The 19,625-nt window shown below is 47.6% G+C and overlaps 1 protein-coding gene across 1 annotated transcript; it reads right to left on the reverse strand.

The window, feature by feature from the left end:
- Positions 1-478: 478 nt before the first annotated feature.
- Positions 479-19,146, reverse strand: hsd11b2 (hydroxysteroid (11-beta) dehydrogenase 2). Its single transcript, XM_028401278.1, has 5 exons — positions 18,873-19,146; positions 8,175-8,387; positions 4,436-4,621; positions 3,129-3,266; positions 479-1,913 (listed from the first exon to the last, which is right to left on the reverse strand). The coding sequence occupies exons 1-5, from the start codon at positions 19,144-19,146 to the stop codon at positions 1,507-1,509; spliced, it is 1,218 nt and encodes a 405-aa protein (XP_028257079.1). The 3' UTR covers positions 479-1,506.
- Between the last annotated feature and the right edge of the window lie 479 nt (positions 19,147-19,625).

Here is a 19,625-nt window from a genome sequence, read left to right on the forward strand (position 1 = left end):
CTCAGAGATCTGAGTGTCCTATTAGGAACATATGGTACAATCAGGTCCTGCAGATACAATGGAGCAAGTCCAGGAGGTGGGTGCTACAAATGTTTACCATAAACCCTGAAGCAGCTTAGTCTGTGTGGTGGTCCAGGTGATGTCACAACCTTGTATCTGATTTTGATGCAGCAGCAACTTCATCAGGCCTCCGTGTGACAGGAAAGAAACCAACAGGAAAAACATCTGCAAAAGTCTGCTTTATTTCTATCAAACAATGAACCGAGTGAACATTTTACACCATGTTTTTGTTGTTGTTGTTTTTACATTTTATATAAAATTCACAGTTTAAGTGATGATACAAGAAAACACCATAAATAGTTTGATTTACATCCAAAACAACACGTGGGCAGAGAAACAAGAAAGAACAAGGACTCCAGACACACAGCGCACACTGAGCTCGGTAACCATGGAGGAATAAAGGTCTGGACAAAATGACGTGCTTTAAATCTTTTTATACATTAGATCATAAAAAACCCAGGATGGAGAACATTCAGACAGCAGAGTGTTTCTGTTTTTAATTTAAACATTCAAAGTGCAACAGATGTTTTTCTATGGGCCAAACTTTCAAAATAAAAGCAGTTTGAAAATTCATTATTGCTTCCATATAAAAATAATTTGATGTGGATATTTAAGGAAATGTAGATTTCTGAAGCAGAGGTAACGTCATTTCAAACAGTTCTACATTTCGGTGCTTCTGTTGTGAAAGCTTAAATGGCGAACAGGAAGTCTGATGACCATATTTGGCTCTGAGACTGTCCGACTGAAAATCAAACAATAACAGTATACTTATTGCATTTTGGCTTGCTGGGCGTACATTAAACATGTGCTTTTTGCTGAAATGTTTCAGACACACAGGTCAGATCACAGGTTTCAACCTAAAGTCCGACATGAAGTCAAGATTAACACGCTGAAGGATTTATACATCTGTAATATAAACAGTCAGAAATAATGTTCAGTTCACGTAGTGGAATCCCACTTAATCATGACTTAATCTGGATTTAAGCCTGATCTGGCTTAATCTTGACATTTTAATCCTGACTTGACTTTATGCTTACAATTTAATCTTGACAGCAAACGGAGGCCCCAGGGTCAGGACTGATGCTGACCAGTAGAAGCAGAGACAGTGTGAGCTCGCTGGCATGGATGGGTAACAAACCTGCTGTGATGTCACATCCGCCATCTTTCCCTGTGTGTGATGAAGGCACATGGAGTCAGTGTGAGTCTTTCTGTGTGTGGACAGTACAGCTGATCACTGACAGAGGTCAAGTGTTCTCTGATCGGCCTGTGGATGCATCTGTATTCAGACCCCTCTGGCCTCCTGTGGGGCCAGACGGCATAAACAGAAAGCATTTTGGTGCCTCACTATGATCCCTTCAACAGTTAACAAACATACAAACAGGATACAGCTCTATAAGTGCGTTACAGAAGTGGTCCTCTATGTGCAGCCTGATTAGCCCCTCGCAGCTACTTGAGCTTCTCCTCGTTGTTGTTGTTGTTGTTGTTGTGGAGGCTGAGGTGGAGGTCGAAGCCTGACTGCTTTCTCAGAGCGCGCGGCATCAGCTTCTTCTTCACAAACAGTTTCTGGAGGAAGCGGTTGCTGATGCTGAAGGGGCAGTAGCTGTGGATAAAGTACATGAGCCCAATGCCAGGCCCTGCATAATAACGCGCCTGCGGCTGCGGCGCCAACAGCGCCTGGACGATCGCGTGGACAACAGGGCTGAGGTCGGGGTTGGCCTGGCTGGCAAAGCTCTGGAACAGGTCCTTGGTCTCAGTGACGTAGTCCTCGCCGTACTCTTCGAGCAGTGCCGGAGGCAGACTCTGCAGCAGCTCTTTGTGCTGCTGCTCCCAGTAGGCGTGGTTACTGGACTGACCTGTGGACAGAGGAACTCACTGTTACCATGGCAACAACCACACACTTATTCCTATAACTGGTTTCAGATGACATTTTTCTCCTCTTCAGCCACCAACACCAAACTGAGCTGGGTCAAACTGTTTTTCTTAATCCAACATCGAACTGGACTGAATCCTCAGCCTTTCATCGAGTCTTTTTATTGGTTATTTTATTGGTTGATCTCTGGAAATGTGCTCATCACTCTTAATGTTTATTTTATTATTATTTTTAAGTTGGGCAGCAGTGGCTCAGTGGTGTAGCAGGAAGATTGGTGGTTCACTGTTGTGTGTCCTTGGGCAAGGCACTTTAGCTGCACTGCCTCCAGTGTACTCACTGGTGTATGGCGCTCTTTGCTGGGCTGCCTTGAGCAACTTCCCCATTGTGGGACTAATAAAGGTTTCTTAAACACAAACCTCTTCTTGGAGGATTAGAGGGTAAAAGATCAATTGTGCTGAGCCATTTATGACCAACCAGGATTCACTACAGTCTGCGTCCCTGTACTCCCTGCAGGTCTTCTCCTGCTCCAGGTTTACTGAAGTGTTCCTCAGACCACCTCAACCAGAAACTAAAGCCTGTGTAGCACAAATGCAGCAATCCGAGTGTAAAGCTAATTTGAGCCACTAGATGGAGCTGTGAGTCAGTTGGTCCACAGTCCATTCAGAGAGTTACCCTGGATTTACAGCGTGCTACGCTACGTAGCTTCTATTATAATGAGAGTATCTCTCTGTGTGAGGAAGAGGAGGCTCCGTGCTCGCTCTGATGTCTCCTCCCTGAATAAATGTCTCCTGTCTGGACTCGGTGGTGGGAGTTCAGAGGCCGCTGCGTCTTTGTCCTCACAGAGACGTGGCTCAGAGACAGAGTTCTGGACGCCTCCGTCCAGCTGGACCGGCTGGTTCGGTGCTGACAGACGTGCAGCTCTGTGCGGTGAGGCTCACCGTGGTGGCTGCTGTGGCGGCTCCACTCCACAGACCAGCTCCATCCCTGACCCTCACTCTGTTCTACTCTGATTTAATCTGCAAGCAGAGAATGACTAACTTTCTGTTTTAAAATCATGAGTCAGAAATCTGTAGCAACAACAGCAGGAGGTCTGCTCGGAGTACCAGGTCTGCGGGACATTTCAGAAATGGATCTGAAAAGATCGAATGTCTCAGCTCACTGTGATTCATGATAAACTGACAGGCAGAGGTGGAGTTACCTGTCTTGTAGGAAGATGGCAGGATGGTGGACACTCTGACACCCCACGGCTCCAGCTCATGTCGCAGAGTGTTTGTGAAGAGGTTCAGAGCTGCTTTAGATGCACCATATGCTGCCAGGCTAGGGAATGGCTGGTCACCTGTTGACACAGGCAGAGCGTTGTCATGACGATACACAGACATGACATACAGTTAGAAACTGAAACTTATTTTGCTGCTTTGATAAAACTCCTGTGTCGTGTGATACTTGTTTAGTTTAGCTGCACACAAAGACGACAAGGACACATTAGAAGGTCGAGTCAGTGAAAGCTCTTATCGCTCCAGCTCTCAGCTGGACACGGACAATGGAAACTCAGCTGCACACAAGTCGACTCAGTCACTCACTAATTAGTAACAGCTGGTTTTACAACATGCATTCACATCATGAACATCTGTGTGGTCGCACTCATTGTCAAGTCTGGAAGTCTGGGCCTGTCTTCATGTGTCTTTATCCGTTACAGGTCACAGCTCCCAGGCCTCTGCACTTATCTGAACACAGCGCAGATGAGATCTGCTGGGCTCGTTTATCGTGTCCGGAGACGACCTTCTGGGACTGATTTGGTTGCTCTGTGTTGTTTTGGCTGAGCGTCAGTTGTACAAACAGAGACGAGCAGCGGCAGCTCTGAGTGTTTGCTTTGGCACTTTGAAGGCAGCAGTCGGTTCATGTGCAGCTCCGTCCTTCTGGAACATTCAGTTACCATTTATGTGTGTGTGTGTGTGTGTGTTTGTTTTTTGTGTTGTTCATGTGGTGTTTGTTTGTTCGTTTTTGTGTGTGTTTTTTGTGTTGTGCATGTGGTGTGTTTGTTTGTTTGTTTTTGTGTTGTGCGTGTGGTGTGTTTGTTCGTTTGTTTTCGTGTTGTGCGTGTGGTGTGTTTGTTCGTTTTTTTTCCTTGTTGTGCGTGTGGTGTGTTTGTTTGTTTTTTGTGTTGTTTATGTGGTGTTTGTGTGTGTGTTTTTTGTGTTGTTCATGTGGTGTGTTTGTTTTTGTGTGTGTGTGTTTTTTGTGTTGTTCCTATGGTGTGTTTGTTTGTTTGTTTGTGTGTGTGTTTTTTGTGTTGTGCGTGTGGTGTGTTTGTTTGTTTTTGTGTGTGTGTTTGTTTTTTGTGTTGTGCGTGTGGTGTGTGTTTGTTTGTTTTGTGTGTTTTTTGTGTTGTGCGTGTGGTGTGTTTGTTTGTTTTTTGTGTTGTGCATGTGGTGTGTTTGTTTGTTTGTTTTTGTGTGTTTGTTTGTTTTTTGTGTTGTGTGTGTATGTGTGTGTGGGAACACACACCGGCGGGGCTGGAGATGGTGACGATGCGTCCTTTGGCCTGTCGCAGCAGCGGCAGGAAGCTCTTTGTGACGTTGAGCGTGCCGAAGAAGTTGACCTCCATGCAACCACGGAAATTGGACATCAGCGACAGCTCGGCGTCTCCGAAGTTGACACACACGCCAGCGTTGTTCACCAAACCCCACAGACCTTCAGAACACACACACAGCAGAGATGAGTGTTTTGACTGTAGCCTGGTTCATGCTGACAGGCTGTAAGTGTGTAGCTGCTGTTTGTGATGAAGTACATCCAGAGTGTAACTTAGAGGCTCGGGGAACATGCAGGAACCTGCTCTGTTTACAGACCACCAGAGCAGATAGCACTGTAATCATCACACACACTCCGCTGTACCATGAGCTTCACCTCTCTCTCTCGAATGTAAACACGCTCGCCCTGATCTAAGGTGGCGGCCTTTGTTTGAGGGGCCCGCTGTGGGAGCTTTGTTTTGTTCAGAGCCGATGACAGATAAGTGGGAAAACAGCGTTCCGGCTGGCCGGCAGTCAAACATCTCAAAGACCCACCCAGATGACTTCCTGTCTACAGGGTCGCTGGTGAGAAGGCACATTTTTAAGGCTTCAACGCAAAGGTAACCAAGACACCAGTGGAAACATGTGACCCAGGAACGAATGCTTATTGGACTCAGACATTCATGGGTTTTTCTGAGCCTGAGCACTGATCTGTGAAGCATGGCTTCTATTTGTCTCTTATTACACACTGGAGTGATGTTGAAATACTTTCTAAAACGTGTATGTGTGGATGCTCTCGGTCATCCAGCGCATGTCATGTCCACGAGTTTAAATCCAAGCACCTGGACTCATGGATGTTTCTGAGTTAAACTCTTGAACATAAATCATGTGTACATTTATTCGTCAGTAAGTTCAAACCTCAACCCCACTGTTTGTGTTACGAGGATATCTGCTGTTTGTCCTCAGAAGACAGCCATGTCCTCATATGTCTCTGAAAACAGATTTATGTCCCCACAACATGAGTAGAACAAGTGTACACTTATGCAAACACATAAAAGCACACACACACTCGCTGCTCTGTGTGTCTAGTGACCTTTCCCTGCAGTTTCCAGTTCTTTTATTGCACACACACACACAGTGTATCCTTAAATGACTGGGAGGTGCAGCCAGCAGTCTGAGCTGTCTAATTACAAAGCCAGTGGGAGCTGCAGGTCTGAGCCAATCACAGAGTGACCCAGGAGACTCTGATTTCTGGGAGTGAAACATGAGACACCACCTCTGCAACCCATCTGAACTCTTCACAGTTATTTTGGTGTTTACTGTGTGATTTACTAGAAGGCTGCTGGACCCATTCCACCACATCCCAGATCATTGTGAAGAAACACACACAGAGTGCCGAGTCAGCAGAACCTCGCAGTGTTTAAGGCAACAGTCCAACATTTCAGCCTACACCTGCTCACATAGAACCTTCTCAGAGTCCTCCTCTGTCCCTGTCTTTAACCATCTGAGCCTGTATTCCTGAGAATCCTCTCAGGGACCTCTTAATTAGGTCAAGTTATTTCTAACTAGGAATCTTAGCTTGAGTGATTTTGGACCAATGGTAGAGCAGCATGGAGTGCTATGACCTCATTGTTCCCTGTGTGACCGTTTATTGATGAGTGTGTGTAAGATCCTATTGGACAGAGGAATAATGTTCACCTTTAGCCCAGTTGTCTGCTGAGCATGAGGCCACCCTTAAAGGAAAGCTTGGCTCAGGAAACAAAAACAAGCTGGCCTCCAAATTATAATCTGGATTGATGGATGTTTTCCCTTTTTGCTGCACAAAGACTTTGGCAGAGGAGCGGAAACCATGGGACCTCTCCCTTGCCTTCTGCTGCCCTCCCTTGTGGAGGGTCATCTTCATCACCCTCTCCAGCAGCCTGATTGACTGTGACCCTTTATGACCTCAGGGCATCAGTTGCACGCTAGTCAAACAACACCTCACTCAACTACAGCCTGTGTTCTCTTATAAGCTCTTCAAGTCATTGAAACGCTCGGTTGACATTTTCATTACATAACAATATACTGTTTATGGGAAATAGCAGCAGTAGCTGCCTGTATATACACTATGACTATAACTCTATGACATCAGCTGTTGTAACGTTGAGCTGCAGACAGAGGTAAGGCGTGAGGAGCCATGCTTTACAGGGATAACTCCGCCCCCTGACGGTTGTCAGGTTCCTGGAACCGGACATTTTCCAACAATGGCAGAAATACGAAGACATGTCGAGGACATGTCGAGGACATGTTGATCAAGACGTGTGGTTTGTCTCTCATATTAAGCAGGTCTCCAAGACCGCTTTCTTTCACCTGTGTAATATTACTAAGATCAGGAGCATCCTCTCTCAGAGTGATGCTGAAAAGCTCATCCATGCTTTTGTCACTTCAAGACTGGACTACTGCAACTCTCTCTCTCTCTCTCCTTCATCCTCTCTGTCCTGTCTCCCTCTTCTCCTCTCTCTCTCCTTCATCCTCTCTGTCCTGTCTCCCTCTTCTTCTCCTCTCTCTCTCTCCTTCATCCTCTCTGTCCTGTCTCCCTCTTCTCCTCTCTCTCTCCTTCATCCTCTCTGTCCTGTCTCCCTCTTCTTCTTCTCCTCTCTCTCCTTCATCCTCTCTGTCCTGTCTCCCTCTTCTTCTCCTCTCTCTCTCCTTCATCCTCTCTGTCCTGTCTCCCTCTTCTTCTCCTCTCTCTCTCCTTCATCCTCTCTGTCCTGTCTCCTTCTTCTTCTCCTCTCTCTCCTTCATCCTCTCTGTCCTGTCTCCCTCTTCTTCTCCTCTCTCTCCTTCATCCTCTCTGTCCTGTCTCCCTCTTCTTCTCCTCCTCTACCCGGCCGACTGGCAGCAGGACTGGTTCCTCCTTAAGAGACGGGTCCTGCTCAAGGTTTCTTCCTCTTAAAGGGAGTGTTTCCTTGCCACAGTGCTCTTAGGGGGGTTCAGGTTCTGGGTCTCACGCACAATTTCTGATTGAAAAATGCGCTGTATAAATAAAACTGAATTGAATTGAATCGAATGTCTCAGCTCACTGCACTGTCATGTATTGCACCAGGGCAATGTGATTGTCTCTCTTTCTGGTCAAATCATCACATTCACCTTCTGATGGTGCAATGATTAGGACATGAGTTTATCCATTACCCTGACAACACCATGGCCATGGATTGCACCACCCTATCTGTCAGCTGCCTGATGATCACTCCACCGTCACAAAAGATAAACGGCTTTGTTTTTCTGACAGTGGCTACACGACGGAGCTGCAGCTGCTTTTGGGTTCAGAGCTACAGCCCTGAGGATGAAGATGAGTTCAGCCATGTCAAATCAAAACATCTTCACTCCAAAAACATCTGGACGGTCTTTGAACCTCCTCACTGACAGACAGCGTACAGAACTGTGGACACCTGTGACGGTTTTCTTTAAAAGCAGAAGAATTAAATTAGTTTCACAGAACCATGCCTGTCCTGTTGAGAAGGGCAGGTGCAACAAAAGCTAGCTGATTGGTTGAGCCATCTGTCAGTCATCATTAGCTAAAGAGGAAACACTTAACCACTGGAGGGTCATCACCATGAAGATAACACAATGTTTCACAATGTCTCGTAGCTCCGCACCTCCTGTTTGTTTTCTGATGTCTCTTCTGTCATCCACATGTTCATCAGCAGCACTACAGCTGCACGTTTATTTTAGCAGAAGATTGGTTTGTTGCTTACCTTTCAGGCCCAGCTTGGCCTTGGTGTCCAGCAGCGCTTGCTGGACTTGCTGTGGCTGTGTGATGTCCACCTGGAGGAGGGTGAGGCGGGGAGAGCAGGTCCTCTGCAGCTCTCTGGCTCCATCTCCTTTCAGATCCAGCACTGTGGCGAAGACATCGAAGCCAAGGGAGTCCAGATGCTTCACCGTCACATTCCCAAAACCAGAGTCACAACCTGCAAGGACAGAGTGGGTTATTAGCTTCTGTTCGTAAAGGTCCTTGGAACATGCAGGTTATCAAACATTTTGATCACAGACAGCCTGACACCTGCTGGCAGCTTTGATATCAGTCCACAGTCTCAGCTAGACCTTCAGTGTCTCATAAATGTGAGACAGACACATAAAACATGTCAACAAAAGATTAATTTCATGCAGCACACAGTGGTTCGTGCTCCGGGGTTTATAGAGCCTGTCGCCCAGCTTCTAACTGAACCAAAACCAGCATCTGACCTGATCCAAAGAAAGTCTGATGGCAGGAGTCTGGAAGTGACTCTGTCCCATACGTCCCCTGTCCACCCCCACCAGCAAGACCTACTGACAGATTTATTTGTGAAGCCACACGCTGTGAGGTAACCAAGACAACCTGTGAGGCTGTGACTGAGAGAATGTGCCTCCTCTGTGCTGAAAGGAACGTGGACTAAAGGTGGACTCAAAGTGGGAAACAGGAACAGCCTGTGTGCACATGTGTCCACCAGCGAGGAACATCCAGACAAACTGCTCTTAGTGTGTCTGCTTATCACTGCAGGCTCACTGAATCTCAATCAGGTGTCTCTCTGGTCTTCTGACCAGACACACACACATATGTTTCCAGAAGGACCGCAGAGTCCCTCACACACAGCCACTCTGGGGACGTGTCACGTACCTCACAGCTCACCCACTTTCCCAGAAGTCCCGGCTCCTACAACCTGATCCTCGGCGGTACTGGCTGTTCTGTTTGTTCTTTTGTGCAGCGGGAGTCTGAAAAAGCTCTGCTGGCGAGTGTTGAGGCATTGGCACACTGCTTCCCTCCATGTCCCTGGAGGATTTCCAGAAACACGTCCCGAGGAAAAAAGCCGCTGAGTGGGAGTGAAATAAAAATACGGCTCAGCTCCACGCTGCAGAAATACCTGATTCATAGCTGCACACGCTCATAAAGAATCTGCCCTGCAGCCAGGATATTTTAAACTGTGTGTGTTGTTGTTAGCAGCTGATAACAGAGTGTGACAGAGCGGAGACAGGGTGTCCTGTCCAGCTTCATGCTGTCAGGTTTCTCAGACTCAACAAGTCAGAGGAGCAGCTTTTTAAAGGGAAGAGTCCCAGCAGAGCTGAGAGCGTCTTTCAAAGATCCTTTCAATCCTCACAGATTGCTGCGTCCCAGAGGTGCAGCTTTGAGGGACCCAAACCGCAAGGCCACATAAACCTGTCCTCAGGGGACGATAATGGGACAGAGAAAAAGAAAAAAGAATCCCACAAAACATCCGACGTCAGCAGTTCACCGACAAAAGTCTGTGTCAAAACACATTTAAGTTACACTTATAAATAAACAAATAATACAATACAAATAATACAAATACAAGAAAAAAAACCTTGTCTCGTTACGTCTCGTGTCTTATTGTGTCTCCTTGTGTCTCCTTGTGTCTCGTGTCTCTTTGTGTGTTGCTGTGTCTCATGCCTCGCTGTCTCGTGTCTCTTTGTGTGTTGCTGTGTCTCATGCCTCGCTGTGTCTCATGTCTCTTTGTGTGTTGCTGTGTCTCATGCCTCGCTGTGTCTCATGCCTCGCTGTGTCTCATGTCTCTTTGTGTGTTGCTGTGTCTCATGCCTCGCTGTGTCTTGTTTCTCATGTTTCGCTGTGTCTCATGTCTCTTTGTGTGTTGCTGTGTCTCATGCCTCGCTGTGTCTCATGCCTCGCTGTGTCTCATGTCTCTTTGTGTGTTGCTGTGTCTCATGCCTCGCTGTGTCTTGTTTCTCATGTTTCGCTGTGTCTCATGTCTCTTTGTGTGTTGCTGTGTCTCATGCCTCGCTGTCTCGTTGTGTCTTGTGTCTTGTCTTTCGTTGTGTCTTGTTGTGTCTTGTGTCTCGTTGTGTCTCGTGTCTTGTTGTGTCTCGTGTCTCATTGTGTCTCTTTCTGTCTCGTGTCTTGTTATGTCTTGTGTCTTGTTATGTCTCGCTGTCTTGTTGTGTCTCGTGTCTCATTCTGTCTCCTGTCTCGTTGTGTCTTGTGTCTCGTTGTGTCTTGTGTCTTGTGTCTCGTGTCTTGTTATGTCTTGTGTCTTGTCGTGTCTTGTTATGTCTTGTGTCTCGTTGTGTCTCGTTGTGTCTTGTTATGTCTTGTGTCTCGTTGTGTCTCGTTGTGTCTTGTTATGTCTTGTGTTTCGTTGTGTCTCGTTGTGTCTTGTTATGTCTTGTGTCTCGTTGTGTCTAGTTGTCTTGTTATGTCGTGTGTCTCGTGTCTCGTTGTGTCTTGTTATGTCTTGTGTCTCGTTGTGTCTAGTTGTCTTGTTATGTCGTGTGTCTCGTTGTGTCTTGTTATGTCTTGTTATGTCTTGTGTCTTGTTGTGTCTCGTTGTGTCTTGTCTCATTGTGTCTCTTTGTGTCTCGTTGTGTCTGCCTGATGGTGCATATTGCCAGTGTGGTGACCCCTGTGTGTTCCAACGTGCTCTGTGCACTGCACAGTGTGCAGGCTTTAATACTTCTCACATGTTTCACACACTTTGATGGACGGACAGGAATTTACTGTTGTTTTCAGCACAGTGGTATGAATTTAAAATCCGACTGTGTGTTTACAAAAGGATTCTTTGAGATGGTTTGTTTTGTTGTCAATTAGAGGAAAGATTCCGAGGAACATCACATGATCATCACACAGCATTATGTAATGAAGAGAAGTCATCTTGACAGCAGTCAATGATGGCACATACCGAAGCTGAACACTCCATATGTGCTGACTGAAGTGCGGATCAAAGGCAGCTGGTGTTTTCATGTATTTTGTCAGTGGTGACACGGGACAAACAAACACGGGCCTCATTTGTCAGGCTGTGAGCGGAAAGAGCTCCAGATCTGGTACCAAAGAAGCAGCAGAGTGCACAAACATCTGTACATGATCAGCAGCCATGAAACCATCGTAGATCAAAAGCTACGAGGAGAACAGGCCTGACTTGACGAGGACACATCTGTGGTGAGTGCAGCAAGTCTGCTAAATCCAAGGGTTCACCTGTAAAGGTCCCATTAATAAGGACAGAAATGTCTTCATGAATGGTTAATATTCGACCAAAATGTTTGGGTGCACAGAGTTGGAGGCCATCCACACAACAGCAAACGGCAGCCAAATGGATCTGAATTTCAGCCGCTGACAAAGGAGGGGCAGTCCCTGGTAGAACAGGAAGCACAGCAGAATCCACAGGCTCGACGTCTCCTGAAGGGCTGGAGGAAACCAACAGGATGCTGGAGGACCAGAGAAATGGCAGGGATGCTGGGGGACCTGATGGTACCCCCGGCTCAGTGAAGCACCAGCCCTTCAGACCACACACTGTCCCGCATGCCTCACTCCGCTGACCTCTCAGCAAGCCCCCATTTTTGCCCTGAGAATGACCGGAGGTGTGGACTCAAGTTTCAGAGTGACTGACAGAGACAGAATCTCTACTGGACGCCGGTTCCTTGCAGCTGTCCAGAGCTTTGGGCCCCTGTAAGGACAGGTGGGGGCTTTGCTCTGAAACTCAAGCCCACAGGAACGTTGCCAGAGTAAACGGGCTGTTGGAGCTAAAGATTCATCTTTATGTAGTCGACAGTTTGAGGTCACAGCCGAACACGTGGTTGTGTTATCGCGCTGAGATGATGTGGCTCTAAAGCAGGAGCTGCGTTATGTAAGGGTGCCGAGGGTTCCGAGGGGCCCCTCAGATGAAGACAGAAACTGGATCTAAGCAGAGCAGATGAGTGCTGAGAGATGAACGGGGTCAAAGAAACACATGTGTCTGTGGGGGGGAGGCCTCAACATCTGCACACATGCTGGCAATATTCACAGGGGCTTCAGTAATCACTGTTTATAGAGAACATAATGAGGATCAATGAGCCTTCATATCAAGTCTGATCATTTTCATTAGAGCATTTTCAGAAGGTTGTCTGTGGAGTGTTCAGATCTGAGAACCAGCCAGCAGCTGTCTGTGTTTTCTGACAGGACGTCCCAGCTGTGCAACCCTCCAGGAGTCTTGAAGGGTCTTCATCAGTGCTATCAGAGGATAAATTCATCCGCTTCACTGCAAGAATCCAAGGAATGTGACCAGAGAGGAGACACACAGAGTTCAGCTGTCTGGAGGAGGATCAGTGCACTCCTGGTAAGATGCTTGCATGTTCTGGATGAGACGTAAATTCATGGAAAGCTGCACTGAAGAGGTTTCAGGGGTCTTAAAGATGTTCTTCCAGATGTGGTTTGGGTCCTGAGAGAAGGCTCTGAAAAGGTCTGATGAGGTTGGAGGGACTCCTGTGAAGGTTCTGTGGGCCTAATACAGATCAAGTACCCTTCAGTGGAGGCCTCTAAAGAGTCTTTAAGTGTCAACTGGTGATAATGGAAGTTCTAGGTCAGGTCAACATCTGAGGTTCTTAACATCATTAAACATTAACACAAAAGATCTTCAGCATACTGCTGAGGTTCTTTCTGCCCTGGTAAAATAATTCAACGAATAAACACACATGAAACAAACAAACAAATCAATAAATGTTCTCTGAAGGTAAAAAGAAAGAAACTTCTCTGCTGTTAACGTTTACCTTCAAGTCCAAAAAAAACATCTCCAAAAACAGATCAAAGCCTGGGTCAGCCTGTCTCATCGTCTCAGCCTGTCTCATCATGTCTCAGCCTGTCTCATCAAGTCTCATCATGTCTTAGCCTGTCTCATCGTCTCAGCCTGTCTCATCATGTCTCATCATGTCTCAGCCTGTCTCATCAAGTCTCATCATGTCTTAGCCTGTCTTATCGTCTCAGCCTGTCTCATCATGTCTCATCATGTCTCAGCCTGTCTCATCATGTCTCATCAAGTCTCAGCCCGTCTCATCGTCTCAGCCTGTCTCATCATGTCTCATCATGTCTCAGCCTGTCTCATCGTCTCAGCCTGTCTCATCAAGTCTCATCATCTCTTAGCCTGTCTTATCGTCTCAGCCTGTCTCATTGTGTCTCATCATGTCTTAGCCTGTCTCATCGTCTCAGCCTGTCTCATCATGTCTTAGCCTGTCTCATCAAGTCTCATCATGTCTCAGCCTGTCTCATCAAGTCTCATCATGTCTCAGCCTGTCTCATCGTCTCAGCCTCTCATTGTGTCTCATCATGTCTCATCATGTCTCATCAATTCTCAGCCTGTCTCATCAAGTCTCATCATGTCTTAGCCTGTCTCATCGTCTCAGCCTGTCTCATTGTGTCTCAGCCTGTCTCATCGAGTCTCATCCTGTCTCAGCCTGTCTCGTTTTTCATGGTGTCCCATCGTGTGTCACTGTGTCTTAGGCTGTCTCATCATGTCTCAGCCTGTCTCACCATGTCTCATCCTGTCTCAGCCTGTCTCATGAAGTCTCAGCCTGTCTCATCGTGTCTCAGCCTGTCTCACCATGTCTCATTGAGTCTCAGCCTGTCTCATCGTATCTCAGCCTGTCTGGTTTTTCATCGTGTCTCATCATGTCTCATCATGTCTTAGCCTGTCTCATCGTCTCAGCCTGTCTCATCATGTCTCAGCCTGTCTCATCATGTCTCATCAATTCTCAGCCTGTCTCATCAAGTCTCATCATGTCTCAGCCTGTCTCATCGTCTCAGCCTGTCTCATTGTGTCTCATCATGTCTCAGCCTGTCTCATCATGTCTCATCAATTCTCAGCCTGTCTCATCAAGTCTCATCATGTCTTAGCCTGTCTCATCGTCTCAGCCTGTCTCATTGTGTCTCAGCCTGTCTCATCATGTCTCATCGAGTCTCATCCTGTCTCATTGTGTCTCATCATGTCTTAGCCTGTCTCATCGTCTCAGCCTGTCTCATCATGTCTTAGCCTGTCTCATCATGTCTCAGCCTGTCTCATCAAGTCTCATCATGTCTCAGCCTGTCTCATCGTCTCAGCCTGTCTCATTGTGTCTCATCATGTCTCATCAATTCTCAGCCTGTCTCATCAAGTCTCATCATGTCTTAGCCTGTCTCATCGTCTCAGCCTGTCTCATTGTGTCTCAGCCTGTCTCATCATGTCTCATCAAGTCTCATCATGTCTCAGCCTGTCTCATCGTCTCAGCCTGTCTCATTGTGTCTCATCATGTCTCAGCCTGTCTCATCGTGTCTCATCAATTCTCAGCCTGTCTCATCAAGTCTCATCATGTCTTAGCCTGTCTCATTGTGTCTCAGCCTGTCTCATCAAGTCTCATCATGTCTTAGCCTGTCTCATCGTCTCAGCCTGTCTCATCATGTCTTAGCCATGTCTCATCAATTCTCAGCCTGTCTCATCAAGTCTCATCATGTCTTAGCCTGTCTCATTGTGTCTCATCATGTCTCATCAATTCTCAGCCTGTCTCATCAAGTCTCATCATGTCTTAGCCTGTCTCATTGTGTCTCATCATGTCTCATCATGTCTTAGCCTGTCTCATCGTCTCAGCCTGTCTCATCATGTCTTAGCCTGTCTCATCAAGTCTCATCATGTCTCAGCCTGTCTCATCAAGTCTCATCATGTCTCAGCCCGTCTCATCGTCTCAGCCTGTCTCATTGTCTCATCATGTCTCATCAATTCTCAGCCTGTCTCATCAAGTCTCATCATGTCTTAGCCTGTCTCATCGTCTCAGCCTGTCTCATTGTGTCTCAGCCTGTCTCATCATGTCTCATCGAGTCTCATCCTGTCTCAGCCTGTCTCGTTTTTCATCGTGTCCCATCGTGTGTGTCACTGTGTCTTAGGCTGTCTCACCATGTCTCACCATGTCTCAGCCTGTCTCACCATGTCTCATCATGTCTCAGCCTGTCTCATGAAGTCTCAGCCTGTCTCACCATGTCTCATCATGTCTCATTGAGTCTCAGTCTGTCTCATCATGTCTTAGCCTGTCTCATTAAGTCTCATCATGTCTCAGCCTGTCTCATCAAGTCTCATCATGTCTCAGCCTGTCTCATCGTCTCAGCCTGTCTCATTGTGTCTCATCATGTCTCAGCCTGTCTCATCATGTCTCATCAATTCTCAGCCTGTCTCATCAAGTCTCATCATGTCTTAGCCTGTCTCATCGTCTCAGCCTGTCTCATTGTGTCTCAGCCTGTCTCATCATGTCTCATCGAGTCTCAGCCTGTCTCGTTTTTCATCGTGTCCCATCGTGTGTGTCACTGTGTCTTAGGCTGTCTGATCATGTCTCACCATGTCTCAGCCTGTCTCACCTGTCTCATGAAGTCTCAGCCTGTCTCATCGTGTCTCAGCCTGTCTCACCATGTCTCATCATGTCTCATTGAGTCTCAGCCTGTCTCATCGTATCTCAGCCTGTCTGGTTTTTCATCGTGTCTCATCGTGTGTGTCATCGTGTCTCAGCCTGTCTCAGCCTACCTAGTCTCATTAATAACTTACAGCAGGAGTGTTTGGACATGTTGGAATTGCTGCTCTTGGGTTTGAAGGCAGTTTGGAGGCTCGGCCTGAGCAGGCGGAGCGTAGAGAAGGTCAGAGGAGGTCATGTGACTATGTTAGATGTTGATTAAAATGTTTCAGTGCTTTTCTCAGTGTGTGAACACAACATGGTGACTCATCTGTAACACACCGGCATCCAACTGTGAGCAGAGGTCACAAAGCTAGCACACACACAGACCTACAGACACACACACACATACACAAACACACACACAGCACACACACGCACACACACACACACAGACATACACACACACACACACACAGACCTACAGACACACACACACATACACAAACACACACACAGCACACACACGCACACACACACACCACACATACCACACACAGCACACACACACAGACACACACACGGCACACAGCACACATACACACGGCACACAGCACACATACACAGACACACACAGCACACACACACACACGGCACACAGCACACACACACATCACACATTTAATGCCTCACATTATGTAACAATGATACAAAACCAAACTTGTGTGTCTGTGTGTGTCTGTGTGTTCAGAAGGTTGAAGCGAGGCAGCTGGACCTGTAGAGTTCTCTTGAAGATGTTCCGCTGCCCCTCCAAGCAGCTTCATCAGCTCTGAGTGTATATTTGTTGTTTCCTCATCAGTCGTCGTCGGCTCAGCTGTTTTATGGTTGTGGCTGTTGGAGTGTTTGGGTATGAAACACAGTTCACAAACCTGTCGCCACTAGCTTGAGATGCCACGCTGACAGGGCTCCACCCCATCAACACTCATGATGTTTTTACAGCACAGCTGGACACATGGACCTCCTGTTAGTTTTCCCTGTGATGATGGGCCAGCCTGACGAGCTCGGCAGTTTTCTTTGTGATGTAGGCGATTGGCCGTCCCCTCGCGGTGCAGCCGCCTGCAGCGCTGCTCGGTCAGAGAGCTCTGTGGCTTCAACCCTCATCCGTCGAGGAATGTGCCTCTTTGTAGAACAAATCAATTAGCTTTCTAAGAGGTTTACTGGGGCCGTTTTTTCCACCCTCTGCTCTTATTTCCAGCTTGACCCCATGCTGACCTTTACCAGCTTTCGGCAGAGCCAATTAAGAACGAGCTGTTGATTGAGATCTGGGCTCTGGACAGGCTTTAAATCTCCTCTTAGATATTGCCTGTTTCACTGCGATGGAGCCAGAGCTCATGGGCCACGAGGGCAGGACAGCTTCCAGACAGTAATCACACCTCACACAAAGGCTGCTACTGTTCGCACTGATGCATGAATTCATGGCAGGGGGAAGTGGAGCCGGGGCACCGATGCTTCTGGTTTGTATACATGTGGAGACCTTGGAGGCTGCAGCTTGCAAAGGCCACGTGTGGGGAAGTGACGTTCGGATGCAGTCGTGTACGAGTCTCAGGGGTTTCATCTGTGTTGCCATGACACCAGACGACCTCCTGAAGCGCTCCTTGGCCAATAGACTGCTTAGTCTGCAGTATACGTTGATCTGGTGTCGGATTAGCTCGCACAGTGCCAAGACTGACATTCACCATCAGAAATTAAGACGAGGTGTAGCAGGACAATCTTTTTCTTCTTTTGAAGGTTTGCTGAACAAATGGCCGACTTTGAAACAGTTATCACCTTAAACTATGTCAGTGCCATGACTCTAACATCCAGGATATGATCTGTGTAACCAGACTTTCCTTTGGATCAAAGCAGCGCTGCTTCCTGTGTGGACACACCTTTGTTCAAAGTCTAAAGATGTTTGCACACAAGCCGAGCTGCCCTAAAGATACAGCACACAAACATTGTCTTTGATTTGGATGAAAATGTAACTACCAGCCCGCTAGCTGCTCCTGGTCGCTTCTGACTGGGTTGTTCCCACAAAGGGCAGCGCACACACAGCAGATGATACCAGGCAAACAAAACTCTGTGAAGACGTCCGTCTGTTCACAGCTGCACAAACTGATGCCTCTTCATTCCACACACAAAATAATTATGAACACACACACTTATCAGACTGGCTCAGTAAAGATGCTGCTGCTATTTAAACATAAACTGCTTTTAGAACCATGAAGCAAACAGTTTAAGAACAGTCCCTCAATGCTTGAATGTAGACCAGATCTAAGCCGGAACCACAGCCAGCTGTCACAACAACTGCAGGTACGGTCAGTCGGCAGCTGAGCGTTCATCCATCTCCATAGCGACGGCTGTTTTCTACCCTTTGGGTTAGCTGAGACCAGTTTGGGTTAGGGTTAGCGTTTTCACCCTGTGAGTGCACTCACACAAAGGCAGAGCGTGTTATTAAACCGTCACATTAATCTGAAGATCTGATTATCTCGTTAACCACCACACACAAAACTGCAGCCAGCTGGCTGCAAGGCCGCAAAAAATGTGATTAAGCCTGCATGGACACAGCCCAAACACACACACCTACCTACACACACACACAGATCCATAAACTAATCAGTGTCTTATCATGCTCATTTCCACGATGCTCAGATAACAGAAAGTAGGACAAAAACTGCCGTCAGTGACCTGCGAACACAACACACACTGATGTTTCCCCACACTCCTGACTTTTATTGTGAAAGGACCCCCCCCCCCTCGCTTCCCTGCTGGCATCTATTGTCCATAAAGTTTATTCCGTGTGACACACACACACACACACACACACTCTTTCCTGTGTTAGAGGTCTCTGTGGGATCGGATCGTGTCCCTGATTGAGCAGTTTTTAAAGTGGGCTCGGAACACCGTGACCTCGTCTCTGATCATTTACACAAAAGCTTACAAAACTTCTCCTTTTAACCTTTTAAAGCCCGGTCGCCCCTCAGACGCTCTGTTCAAAGCTCCAGCTGCAGTTGACAGTAAACAGGACCACAAGCTCATGTTAGAGCAAATGTGGCAGACAGACTGAACAGCTGATGAAACAAACACACAATGACAGTGTTGTTGTAATTTCACAGACCCACTGCCAGTTAAACCTAAAGGTAGTTCCAGACTCACAAATCCAACACAAACTCCCACATCCACCTGCTAAGCTGGGAAAAACACCCTACAACCACAGAGCTGCACCACCTGAGGACATGGGCGGAGCCTGGTCTTACCTGTGATGAAGACGGCTTTGCCGTGTGCCGGCAGGGCAGAGGGCAGCGGGCTGCTCCGGGTGGCGTAATAAAGGCAGACGGCCAGCAGCACCAGCAGCACGGCCGGCAGGCAGAATGGCCACAGCCGCTCCACCAGCACTGTAGCCCCCAGCCAGGCCACCAGGGTGGAGGCAGCACTCAGGTGGGATGCCAGAATCTTCTTCATGGCCCCACCAACAAACACAGTGAGGACGCCCAGGTAAATCCAGAAAGGCAGAGTGTAGTCGTCCATCATGAGAGGGTCTGCCAAACTCTGCAGAAAGAGAAGAGTGTGTTGTCCTCCTTCAGTCAGCCTGGGGTTCTCTGCCTCTCTCTGCTGCACACACACACTTTCACACACTGTGTCTGGTCGGAGGAGTGCAGCCGGTGCAGAGTGCGTCCCCTGCCTCTCTCTCCGTCTCACTGCGAGTATATATAGAGGAGAGCTGCAGAGGGAGGAGGGACTACAGGGACTACAGGCTGCAGCCCTGCATCTAATCTGAAGCCAACACACACACACACACAGACACACACTCACAGAGACACACACACACTCTTACAGGGACGCACAGACTGTTGTCATGTGTATTATGTGAGGAACCTGCTGGTGTCAAGTTTCTGTGTAATAAAGTGTGACCTCGGCTCGTACACAAAATCCTTCAGTCCAGATCCTTCACCTCACTGAGCAGACACACAGTGGTGGGAGAGCACCTTCAGTGTGGTCCGGACCAGTGC

The sequence above is a fragment of the Parambassis ranga genome, chromosome 3 (assembly GCF_900634625.1).
Source record: "Parambassis ranga chromosome 3, fParRan2.1, whole genome shotgun sequence".
NCBI classification, from domain to species: Eukaryota; Metazoa; Chordata; class Actinopteri; family Ambassidae; genus Parambassis; species Parambassis ranga.

Coding starts and splice junctions, on each gene's coding strand:
- hsd11b2 (XM_028401278.1), bottom strand. CDS start 19,146: ATGATGGACGACTACACTCTGCCTTTCTGGATTTACCTGGGCGTCCTC. Junction 8,388..18,872: donor CAAAGCCGTCTTCATCACAG/GTAAGACCAGGC, acceptor CTGTCCTTGCAG/GTTGTGACTCTGGTTTTGGG. Junction 3,267..4,435: donor CACCATCTCCAGCCCCGCCG/GTGTGTGTTCCC, acceptor CTGTGTCAACAG/GTGACCAGCCATTCCCTAGC.